The sequence below is a fragment of the Cupressus sempervirens genome, chromosome 6 (assembly GCF_028749045.1).
Source record: "Cupressus sempervirens isolate cs-2001-9-10 chromosome 6, ASM2874904v1, whole genome shotgun sequence".
Lineage (NCBI taxonomy): Eukaryota > Viridiplantae > Streptophyta > Pinopsida > Cupressales > Cupressaceae > Cupressus > Cupressus sempervirens.
In genome coordinates, this window is record NC_143123.1 from 570,343,187 (window position 1) to 570,355,157 (window position 11,971).

At 33.4% G+C, this 11,971-nt stretch overlaps 1 protein-coding gene across 1 annotated transcript; it reads left to right on the plus strand.

Annotated features, from left to right (window-relative positions):
- Positions 1–8,159: 8,159 nt before the first annotated feature.
- LOC149553544 (uncharacterized) lies at positions 8,160–9,429 on the plus strand. Its single transcript, XM_089789917.1, has one exon. It carries the CDS (start codon positions 8,419–8,421, stop codon positions 9,283–9,285), a length of 867 nt encoding a protein of 288 aa, XP_089646043.1. The 5' UTR covers positions 8,160–8,418; the 3' UTR covers positions 9,286–9,429.
- Positions 9,430–11,971: the final 2,542 nt, after the last annotated feature.

Genomic DNA, 11,971 nt, shown 5'->3' on the forward strand with positions numbered 1-11,971 from the left:
AATATTAAATTTAAATTGAAATTTAAAAATAGTGAAATAATTAGATAAGTGAAAAGAATAGTTTCCGACATTTATTTAAAAGAAGAGACATGAGAATACTTTTTAAAAAAAACATAAATTGAAAGTAAAAAGAAAAAGGAAAAACACTGACAGGGTTGGATAAACTAGGAGAATAATTTCACATGTTTATGCCAGCTGAGGGGAATCTTGGAAATAGGTAACGCAAAATTGGATGACTGTGCGCGCACGCATGTTAATCAACAAATAATGATTGTGCTCTCATTTGTTTTGAGTGGTCCCTACCGTTATTGGGTTTCGAGCCCGCACGCTTACCGCCCTGAGTGCCAGGTCAGCAATCCTGTTGTAACATGAGAAAGACCATTCAATTGCTCATTCTTTTGGCAACAGCTACCTAGCCAGTTATTTTGACTAGTTGGGGGGCCCATCCTCTCTGTCTTGCATATTTGTATTCTGAATCCGCTTCATCATCCCCATTGAAGTTGGCGCATGGATAGGACAGGCTGCCAAGATTAGATAGCAGTGTTCTTTTCTAAATTACTACGCCCATTTTAGATTGATGTCACCTTGGGAAAGGGGTGTAGTGATTTTAGGTGGGAGAAATTGGGTTTAAGTTAATACATATGTTAAGTTTTAAATGTTTTGTATTGGGTTATCATAACTTGTGTGTTAGTTTTTTTTTTTCAAATTAGTTAGGAGTGGATTAAAATAAAAGGGGAGTGAACCTTCAAAATAAAATTGAGGAAATGAAATAATACAAGTTATATTATGATTTTAAAATTGTATTATCATTAAAGAAAAATAAATATAAATATATATAAATTTGTATTATTATTTTAATAACAAAATTCTAATATATAAATACCCTAAATCAATTGAGAATGATGAAGCTATAGTATACCTAATTAAAAGACTATCATGCCATGTAGCCGAACACTATCTTTCTGATGGTGATAAGATGTACTTAAAATTGTTAATGGTAAACTCTATGTCATAAGAACATATGTATAAAATAATGGCAATAAAGTTAGCGAAAAAACAATAGAAAATTAAATAATTATATATAAATCATGAATTAACCTAGTGATCTAGGTGGTCTTGGATTATAGAGATAAAGTTGAAATGCACTAGTTGTAATGCTAATAAAAGAAAGAAAACTCAAGGGTTAATCAAATAATTAGGTATATATCTAACGGATCGATTTAGAATGGTATTTTATAAGCAAGAAGTTGATGAGTTTATAATTAGTAGGATAAACAATCACACAAAAATTCAATTAAGTAATTAAAGAGTATAATAGATGGATATCAAAAATGGGTAAAAAAAGTGTCTATACTTAGAAATGAAAAGTCAAGTGGAATTGAACCATGATGGTGCATATGTTAAAATCTTCTAAATCTAGCCAGAATGGTGCATATGTTAAAATGACACTTAGGTTGAGCAGAGCTATGTATTTGAACAAGTATATTGACAAGGAGTTAGCATAATGGGGTATGCACTATTTTACATACACTTGGTATAACTAAGCATATATCTAGTATACATGTGCATCTATCCAGTAGACATAAAATATATTGTGAATTTTGTGAATTTAATTCCCAATACAAGTATGGGAAAGTAGAGACTTCAGACATCTCCTCGATTGAATCACCAAGTTGGGAGCCTATAGTCAATCGTCTTTATGGTGATTTAATTCCTAGCAAATTAACTTTAAATTTAAACATACAAGAAGGGACAAAAGAAACATAAATTACATAGCAGCATTCACCAAAAAGACTGGTAATAACTAGGGAAATTGAGGCACTCCAGACAATTAATCAACCATTCATTTTTATTGTTTTATTATGTTTGTTGTCTATGTATAAAAGCATGAAGTTGTGAAAAATTTGGAACCTACTTTGTTTCTTGAGATTGTGTGTTGAAGATGTCCTCTAATGAATGAGCGTAAGTCTTCCCAAGCTTCCAATCCACCCTAATCTAGCCTCCTACTTCTTGATTCTCCAAATTATTTTTGTAGGTTTTTCCTCCTATGTTCACACTATAGTTTCAACATATATTTCCTTCTTTTTTTCTTTGTTTGGAAGCTCTAGATTCATAGAGAGAAATTGTGGTTATGGATTTTTGTGTCCATTGGAACCATTCATAGAATTTTTATTATTTAATAAGTCCCCTATTTGTTTGTGTTTAGAAATTTATTTAATATTTCCCAATAATTTCTAGTTACCAGATGTATAAGGAGGTCATGACCCAAAGGTTCCTTATTATGTATTGGTTGACTTGTGCCATCTTATCTCAAAGGTCATAGGTTCCATTCTTGTGACCTTTTCCACTCCTAGTCTTTAAATTTCCTACCAAGTTTTAGGCTTAAGTTTTAATTCCTTTAAAGGACTCTTAGAGAGTTGTGTAGGTAAGTTCGTTGAGGTGAGATTGTATGAGTGGTGGGTTTAAGTTGGTTTGAATCTTTTGCTAATCTCTTAAATTCTTTTATTTATGCATGAGATTTCATACAACTCAAGCATACACATAAATATATATATATATATATATATATACATACTCGGGCATATATGTGTGCACCCATATATACTTGGGTAATATGTATTTTTGGACATACAACCAAAAATCAATAAAGATAAAATTAAATCATCCTTAAACCAACAAAAATGGATATAAGAATCCCCCAAGACCCCAATTTGGGTAATTGACTCCTCTATAAGGAATTCTAGGCTCAAGGTGCCTATGTGGATCATGGTTTTAGCTCTAAATCAATAGATATTATAGAGGATTTGTACTTATTCTTGCACACACCTGTGTAATTGACCAATGCACATAAATATCTACACATAATCTCATGATATATCATTTAGTACTAGGATTTGTACTAGTACCAGTTGTGCTAGCACCAAAGAAAGGAGGTAAGTGAAGAGTTTGTACTAATTCTAGAGGAATAAATAAGATAACCACAAGATATAGGTTTCCTATTCCTAGAATAGAAGATTTGATGGATTGTCTAGGCAGTGCACAGTACTTTTCTAAAGTTGTTATAAAAAGTGGGTACTACCAAATTAGAATGAAGGAAGGTGATGAGTGGAAGATAGCCTTCAAAACCATTAAAGGGTTATATGAATGGTTAGTCATGTCATTTGGTCTCTCAAATGCACCAAACACATTTATGAGACTAATGAATGAAGTATTGAAGCATTATATAGGTAATTATCTGGTAGCTTACTTAGATGATAATCTGTTGTACAGTAAGAGTAAGGAAGAACATCTCAAACATTTGGAAGTTGTCTTGAGAAGATTGAAAGAAGAAAAGATGACCATTAACCTTGAGAAATTTGAGTTCATGAAAGAAGAATTAGTCTACATTGGATTTGTTGTATCACAGGGTAAGTCAAAGATGGATGAAGACAAGGTCAAAGAAATTTTAACTTGGCCTACACCAAAGACGGGTACAGTTGTCAGAAGTTTTCATAGATTAACACGGTTTTATAATAAGTTCATCAGAAACTTTAGTGAGATATGTGCTCCTATTATGGACACTATCAAAGGAGGAATGAAGACAAAGTTTGTGTGGACAAAAAGGATAGATGAAGGATTTGAAGGACTGAAGAAAGAGGTAGCTACTAAACCAATCTTGGTACTACCTAGCTTTGAGAAATTGTTTATAGTAGGGTGTGATGCAAGCAACATTTTTCTTGGAGTAGTCTTAAGTCAAGAGGGAAGACATGTAGCATTTTTTAGTGAAAGACTGAATGAAGCCAAATCAAGGTATTCTTCCTATGATCTTGAATTATATGCATTAGTGAAAGCACATAGAAAATGGAGACACTATTTGTTGCACAAAGAATTTGTGGTCTTCACAAACAATCAAGCCTTAAGCTTTATCAATTCACAGGAGAAACTAAGTTTGAGGCACGTAAAATGGATGGAATCTTTGTAGTCTTGCACTTTCACCATTAAGCACAAGAAGGGTATCAATAACAAAGTAGAAGATGCTTTAAGAAGAAGATAGCAGATAGTGCAAGAAATTCAATTGAAAAGCATTGGAGTAAAGGAATTCAAAGATCTCTATGAAGGAGATGAAGATTTCTCAGAATCTTACAAGGTATGCTCATCTTTTGAGAATCATTTTCATAGCGAGTTTGCAAATTTTACATTGCAAAATGGTTTTTTGTTTAAGGACAATCAGCTATGTGTTCCAAAAGGTTCAATGAGAGATAACCTTATCCAAGAAAAGCATAATAGATGTTTGAGTGGACGCTTTGGATTAAATAAGACCCTAGAGCTTGTAAGTAGATATTACTATTGGCCTAGGATGCAAAGAGATGTAAGAAAGTATGTTGAACAATGTAACATTTATTAGAAATAAAAAGGAACCTCATCAAATGTTGGTTTGTATCAACCATTACCCATACTTGATAGACCTTGGGAATGTCTAAGTATAGATTTTATTGTGGGGTTGCTGAGAACTAAAATTGTTTTTGATAGTGTGTTTGTAGTGGTGGATAGGTTCAACAAAATGAGTCATTTCATACCATGTAAAACCACTCATGATGCAAGCTACATTGTAGATTTGTTTTTCATAGAAGTAGTCAGAATTCATGGATTACCATGCAGAATAATTTTTGATAGAGATGTCAAATTCATGGGTCATTCTTGGAAAACATTATGGAGAAGAATGGGAACAAATTTGTCCCATAGCTCTACATACCACCCTTAGATTGATGGTCAAATTGAAGTGATAAATAGAGTACTTAGAAATCTTCTCATATGTTTGACAAAAGAATATGGGTAGACTTGGGATCAAGCTATATCACAGGCCGAGTTTGCTTATAATGACAGTATCAATAGGACTATTGGAAAGATTCCATTCTAGATTGTTTATGGAAGACACCCTAGAGGAGTTTATGAACTCAAAGAGGTAACAGAACATGGATCAATTTCTTAGAGATACATTTCTTATATATGTATACTTTATGTGTTTTGCATATGATGAATCTAGGATTCCAACCCCACCAAAACACTTGATGCTTATAGTACTAAATGATATATCATGAGATTATGTGTAGATATTTATGTGCATTGATCAATGATGCAGGTGTGTGCAAGAATAAGTAAAAATCCTCTATAATATCTATTGATCTAGAGCTAAAACCATGATCCACATAGGCACCTTGAGCCTGGAATTCCTTATAGAGGAGTCAATTACCCAAATTAGGGTCTTGAGGGATTCTTATATCCATTTTTGTTGGTTTAAGGATGATTTAATTTTATCTTTATTGATTTTTGGTTGTATGTCCAAAAATACATATTTACCCAAGTATATATGGGTGCACACATATATGTCCGAGTAAAAATGTATATATATATATTTATGTGTATGCTCGAGTTGTATGAAATTTCATGCATAAATAAAAGTATTTAAGAGATTAGCAAAAGATTCAAACCAACTTAAACCCACCACTCATACAATCTCACCTCAACCAACTTACCTACACAACTCTCTAAGAGTCCTTTAAAGGAATTAAAACTTAAGCCTAAAACTTGGTAGGAAATTTAAAGACTAGGAGTGGAAAAGGTCACAAGAATGGAACCTATGACCTTTGAAATAAGATGGCACAAGTCAGCCAATACATAATAAGGAACCTTTGGTTCATGACCTCCTTATACATCTGGTAACTAGAAATTATTGGGAAATATTAAATAAATTTCTAAAGACAAAAAATAGGGGACTTATTAAATAATAAAAATTCTATGAATGGTTCCAATGGACACAAAAATCCATAACCACAATTTCTCTCTATGAATCTGGAGCTTCCAGACAAAGAAAAAAAGAAGGAAATATATGATGAAACTATAGTGTGAACATAGGAGGAGAAACCTACACAAATAATTTGGAGAATCAAGAAGTAGAAGGAGGCTAGATTAGGGTGGATTGGAAGCTTCGGAAGACTTACGCTCATTCATTAGAGGACATCTTCAACACACAATCTCCAAAAACAAAGTAGGTTCCAAATTTTTCACAATTTCATGCTTTTATACATAGACAACAAACATAATAAAACAATAAAAATGAATGGTTGATTAATTGTCTGGAGTGCCTCAATTTCCTTGGCTATTATCAATCTTTTGGGTGAATGCTGCTATGTAATTTATGTTTCTTTTGTCCCTTCTTGTAAGTTTAAATTTAAAGTTAATTTACTAGGAATTAAATCACCATAAAGAGGATCGACTATAGGCTCCCAACTTGGTGATTCAATCGAGGAGATGTCTGAAGTCTCTACTTTCCCATACTTGTATTGGGAATTAAATTCACAAAATTCACTATATATTTTATGTCTACTGGATAGATGCACATGTATACTACATATATGCTTAGTTATACCAAGCGTATGTAAAATAGTGCATACCCCATTATGCTAACTCCTTGTCAATCTACTTGTTCAAATACATAGCTCTGCTCAACCTAAGTGTCATTTTAACATATGCACCATTCTGGCTAGATTTAGAAGATTTTAACATATGCACCATCATGGTTCAATTCCACTTGACTTTTCATTTCTAAGTATAGACACTTTACCCATTTTTGATATCCATCTAGTATGCTCTTTAATTACTTAATTGAATTTTTGTGTGATTATTTATCCTACTAATTATAAACTCATCAACTTCTTGCTTATAAAATACCATTCTAAATCGATTCGTTAGATATATACCTAATTATTTGATTAACCCTTGAGTTTTCTTTCTTTTATTAGCATTACAACTAATGCATTTCAACTTTATCTCTATAATCCAAGACCACCTAAATCACTAGGTTAATTCATGATTTATTTATAATTATTTAATTTTCTATTGTTTATTTGCTAACTTTATTGCCATTATTTTATACATATGTTCTTATGACATATAGTTTGAAAAAAAAAAAACTAACACACAAGTTATGATAACCCAAAACAAAACATTTAAAACTTAACATATGTATTAACTTAAACCCAAATTCTCCCACCTAAAATCACTACACTCCTTTCCCAAGGCGACATCACTCTAAAATGGGCGCACTAATTTAAAAAAGAACGGTGCTATCTAATTTTGGCAGCGTGTCCTATCCATGCGCCAACTTCAATGGGATGATCAAGAGGATTCAGAGTACGAACATGCAGGATAGAGAGCACGGCCCCCCAACTAGTCAAAATAACTGGCTGGGTAGCCATTGCCCTATTTTTTTCGGGAGGGCAGCTTATTCCGTTATGACGTGTAATCCATGCGCCTACTTCAAAGCTCGCCCTTTTATTGTACCCTAAAATTGTCTCTTTCACCCTGCAATCATTTGAAATAAAATAACTGCAATCAACGCATGCTTCTAACGTGGCCCAATAGAGGGGTCCTATATGGTAAACTAAAGCACAACATGCCCATTCAAATGCCTGTCACTGCTTTGTCCTCTCATTATTGACATTGCTGACATTTTTTTTCAGTCCATTAAATCAACACCCGTGGATTTCGTTGCTAAGTTAATTAAAATCTTACAATTTTTTCCCCACCTGAGAAGCCAGGAGTAATTGGCTGGGTAGCCGTTGCCCATTCTTTTTGCACTCCTGGCTTCTCAGGTGGGGAAAAAGTTGTAAGATTTTAATTAACTTAGCAGCGAAATCCATGGGTGTTGATTTAATGGATTGAAAAAAAATGTCAGCAATGTCAGTAATGAGAGGACAATGCAGTGACAGACATTCGAATGGGCATGCCGCGCTTTAGTCTACCACGTAGGACCCCTCTATTGGGCCATGTCAGAAAGCATGCGTTGATTGCTGTTATTTTATCTCAAATGATTGCAGAGTGAAAGAGACAATTTTAGGGTACAATAAAAGGGCGAGCTTTGAAGGAGGCGCATGAATTACACGTCATAACGGAATAAGCCGCCCTCCCGGAAAAATAGAGCCCAAGCCGTTATCGTGTTTTTTATTTATTTATATCACACACTTTCTTCTTCATTCGGTTCAAGAGAGGGAGAAAAGAAAAGAGAGCTGTGCAAAGAACAGTGTTGAGCTTTTCTTTGAGTGGTTTTAATGGAGTGTTGGCGAGAGCAACATCGGAATGAGCTCCTTTGCAGAGTGGCAGGCTCTGCTTAAGGTGCAAGTGCTCGGCAGCTTCGCCTCCGGGCTTGAAAATTACGGGAGTTTTGAGAAGCGACTTTGGCCATACGACCAGGTGCTGGTAAAGCAGCAGGAGCTTTATGGTGCCGTGAAGAACACCGCACCGGTTTCGAACTGGGGACCTGACGGAGGATTTGACTTTGGAACCGGCAATTTCAATGAAGAGGAGTTGCAGGACTGCGGATTTGAGTTCGAAACCCTGCCTCTTCAAATGTAAGGGTTTGGAAATTTCCACTTCATTTCCATGCTGGATTCTCCAGATGAAGATTACGGCTACGCGGAGCTCAATCTTCCGGCCTGGCAGAATCAGGTGAGTCTCTCAGAGGTGTGCTATAGAGATCCCTCCGCCGAGCAGCCGAGGAACAGTTCATTTTATACACTGGAAGACGTAATGAAGAAGCTCCCTAGGGTTTCTCCTCTGCTTATTCCTAGCCCGGCTCTGAGCCTCGGTATTCCTCCACCGCAATTTTCTTCCGATGTGAGCTTGTCTTCATGTCTGCCTTTTCCCGCTAGGGTTTCATGCCCGCCGGCGTCGGTACAGCAAAGCGAGGCGGAGACGGAGCATTTGAACCAGATGACGCAGTTGCAGAGCTGCCGTAAACCGCCGTATGCTTCCGTGGAGCCGCAGAGCGTAGCGGCTCGGCACAGGAGAAGCAAAATCCGTGAAAAGATCCGGTCTCTGGAGAAGCTGATCCCCCAGGGTTCGAAACTCGACACGGCCAGAATGCTCGATGAGACGATCAAGTACCTCAAATTCCTGCAAGCGCAAGTCAGGGTTTTGGAAGATTACACCAATTCTGCCGATTCGAAGCCAGATCTCAAATCAAACCCTAACTGCGACGACGATAAAGCGAATATTTGCGTGAAGTCAAATTTTAGCAGCGAAAATGCTTTGCCTTTGCAAAGATCAGGTTCTCATGTTTCAAATTTTAACAGCAACGCCGCGAGGAAGCTTGCTCTGACCAATGCTTTGGCGCTGCACAGATCAGCTTCAGCTTCATCAAAGAAGCTATCTGCTGACCAGATGCTTCATAGTTTACTGAGTTCGTCTAGAATTCAGAAGAAGCTCTTCGGTGCGGGAAAAATCATGGTTACCGTGCAGCAGAAATAAAATCTTGCATCTACAAGGCCTGATCTTTGCGGTGATTATTCTAACCTCTCTTTCGACTGATTTTGAAGTCTCTTATTTTTGTCCAGAGCTTCATGTTGTATTGTTGGCGCTGTAACTCTTTTCGTACGTCCGTGGAGGTACGTAGGATTCGAACCGTGGCCATTTCTTTCACCGGCCACCTTTCCTTCTTCACAGAACAATAAAAGTTTGGAAAAACTGACCAACATGCGAGAAACAACCGAACAAAGCTGGGAAATAACGGCGTCCGACGAGCAGGGTCGTCGCCAGTGTGAGAATGGAAGCACACAGACACAATCGGAAGAAGAGAAGCCTGTAGAGATTTTGCGCAACCAGCAACAAATGGCCGCCGCTCTGCACAATCCGATCACGCAACAAGACAACGAATTGAAGGAGGAAACTTAAATAAATTAAAATTTTAGAATGCATGTGATCGAAGAAATTACTTTCCCTGAAAACAAGTTGAAAAATAGGAAACTTTCCCTGAAAACAAGTTGAGATTTTTAATACACTCCATCTAAAACGAATAAAAGTATTTTTGAATATAGGAAAATGGAGATATTGTATTCACTAACTCTATATATAAAGAATTTTAAAAATATGAAACTAAACGAAAATAGAAATATATGTAGAAAATATAGAATAATAACATAAAGCTTATTTAATATAATATTAAATTATAGAATTAGATATGAAGACTTAAAATATTATATATCTATAATGCTCTATAATAGAAATTAATATTATATATATGTGTAATATAATATTATAAAATTCTATGTTCAAAAAATAGTGTTCTAAATCTTTTGTTAAAATTAATTTATTAAATAAAATAAATATTATATTATTTTAATACACAAGAAATCTATAATATACTCATTAAATATATAAATAACATTTAATTATATTTATTTAATGTATTAATTGAAAATCATATTATCACAATCAAGATAGATTGCTAAAGTTGGATATACTAATATCATTTGATCAAACAAAGATTGAATAAACATATGTAGGCATACGATCAATTTGGAAATATTTATTTGATAAATAAATAGATCTTTAATTTAAATATACTTAAAATATATTTATATTTAGATATACAAGAATTCCAATATCATTTTTATACAAACAAATTATCAAATTAGCTCATTTGTTTTCATTTAAAATTTATATTTTACTTGAAATTTATATTTATACATTTATGAGATCAATGTAACATTTTCACCAGCTATTTTACCGATTTGTACAATAGATTCAATGTTTTTCCTACATAAGAGCTCTTGTTCTAGAATGTATAATATTTTTCATTCCCCTTATGAGTGTAATGCATTGTCAAAGGAAATGGTAACTATAAAGACATAATGTTGATGATTAAATTTAAAGAACATGTTTTTAATGGTCCATTTTAAAAACTTTGAAATCAGAAATGTTTAATTTTAATATATTGAAAAATCAAAAATAATAATACAACTAGTAATAAAAGTAGAAACTAGTACATCTGCAAAAGAAAAAAGTAATAAAAGTAGAAACTAGTGCATCTGCAAAAGAAAAAACATAAGTGTAGGATAGTTTAATAGGATAGTGTCCTTTTAAACAAATCTGCCATAACTACTATCTGGGCCGCGAGCAACATATTAAATGGGTAGCCGTTGTAGAGTAAAGATAGATGGCAGAATTTCATTACTAGACAGAAAATTTCAAATTATAAAACGGTAAGTGTTTGGCTCCGGTTAAACTTACAATTCAAATTCAAATTGAGAAATAACGATGTCAATAAAATATTAAATTCAAATTGGAAAGAAATTTCACTTTTATCTAAGAGAGAGGAAATTTTTTTAAAAAAAGATTAAACTCAAATTGAAAAGAAAAAAGTTATATGATAGGTTCAATTAATAGAAAAATTAAAATATGAAAAAGAAGAGGGACATAAAAATGGTTAAATGGAATTAAAAAATAATAATAGTAAAATGATTAGCTCAATTATTAGATACTGTGCAATTTAAGAATGTTGAATTGGAATTAAAATTGAATTTTAAAAGACTAAGAATTAAGTAAAAATAATGAATATTTAAAGAAGAAGGTTTAAAAATTCTAGTTTGAAATTGAAAATATGATTGACTAAACTAAAAGAGTAACTTGCTAGAATTCTAAGTGGAAAATAAACTTTAAAAAACTAAAGAAAAATTGAAATTGAAATCAATAAATGAGAAAGAAAATAATAAGATGAATTGATTACTAAGAAGCTATAGAGTTTTTGAAGAATAAAATAGTGTATTTAGTAATGATGTTTAAGATATAATAAATTAAATTTACAATTTAAATAAATGAATATTTTTTTCTTTGTAATAATTTTATGTTATATCGATAGATAAAAAATTGAAGTATAATAAACAGTCTTCAATTTTCAAAAACCTAGTGATGATTTGTGTCATGGTGAATAACCTTCCTAAACTAGACGCACAAAAATAGATTCAATTGCCATGTAGACATTGCTTCACCAATCAAAAAACTTCCCACTAAGTCAGTACTTAACAACTCATTAAAATAGTAATTCCAAGAACCAAAAATGATAAACCAACTAATAGTATATGATGATAAAAGTGTTTCTATCCTACCATAAACTAAATCAACCAAATTGTGGAAAAAGGAAAAGGTAAGAAGTTCA

Coding starts and splice junctions, on each gene's coding strand:
- LOC149553544 (XM_089789917.1), top strand. CDS start 8,419: ATGCTGGATTCTCCAGATGAAGATTACGGCTACGCGGAGCTCAATCTT.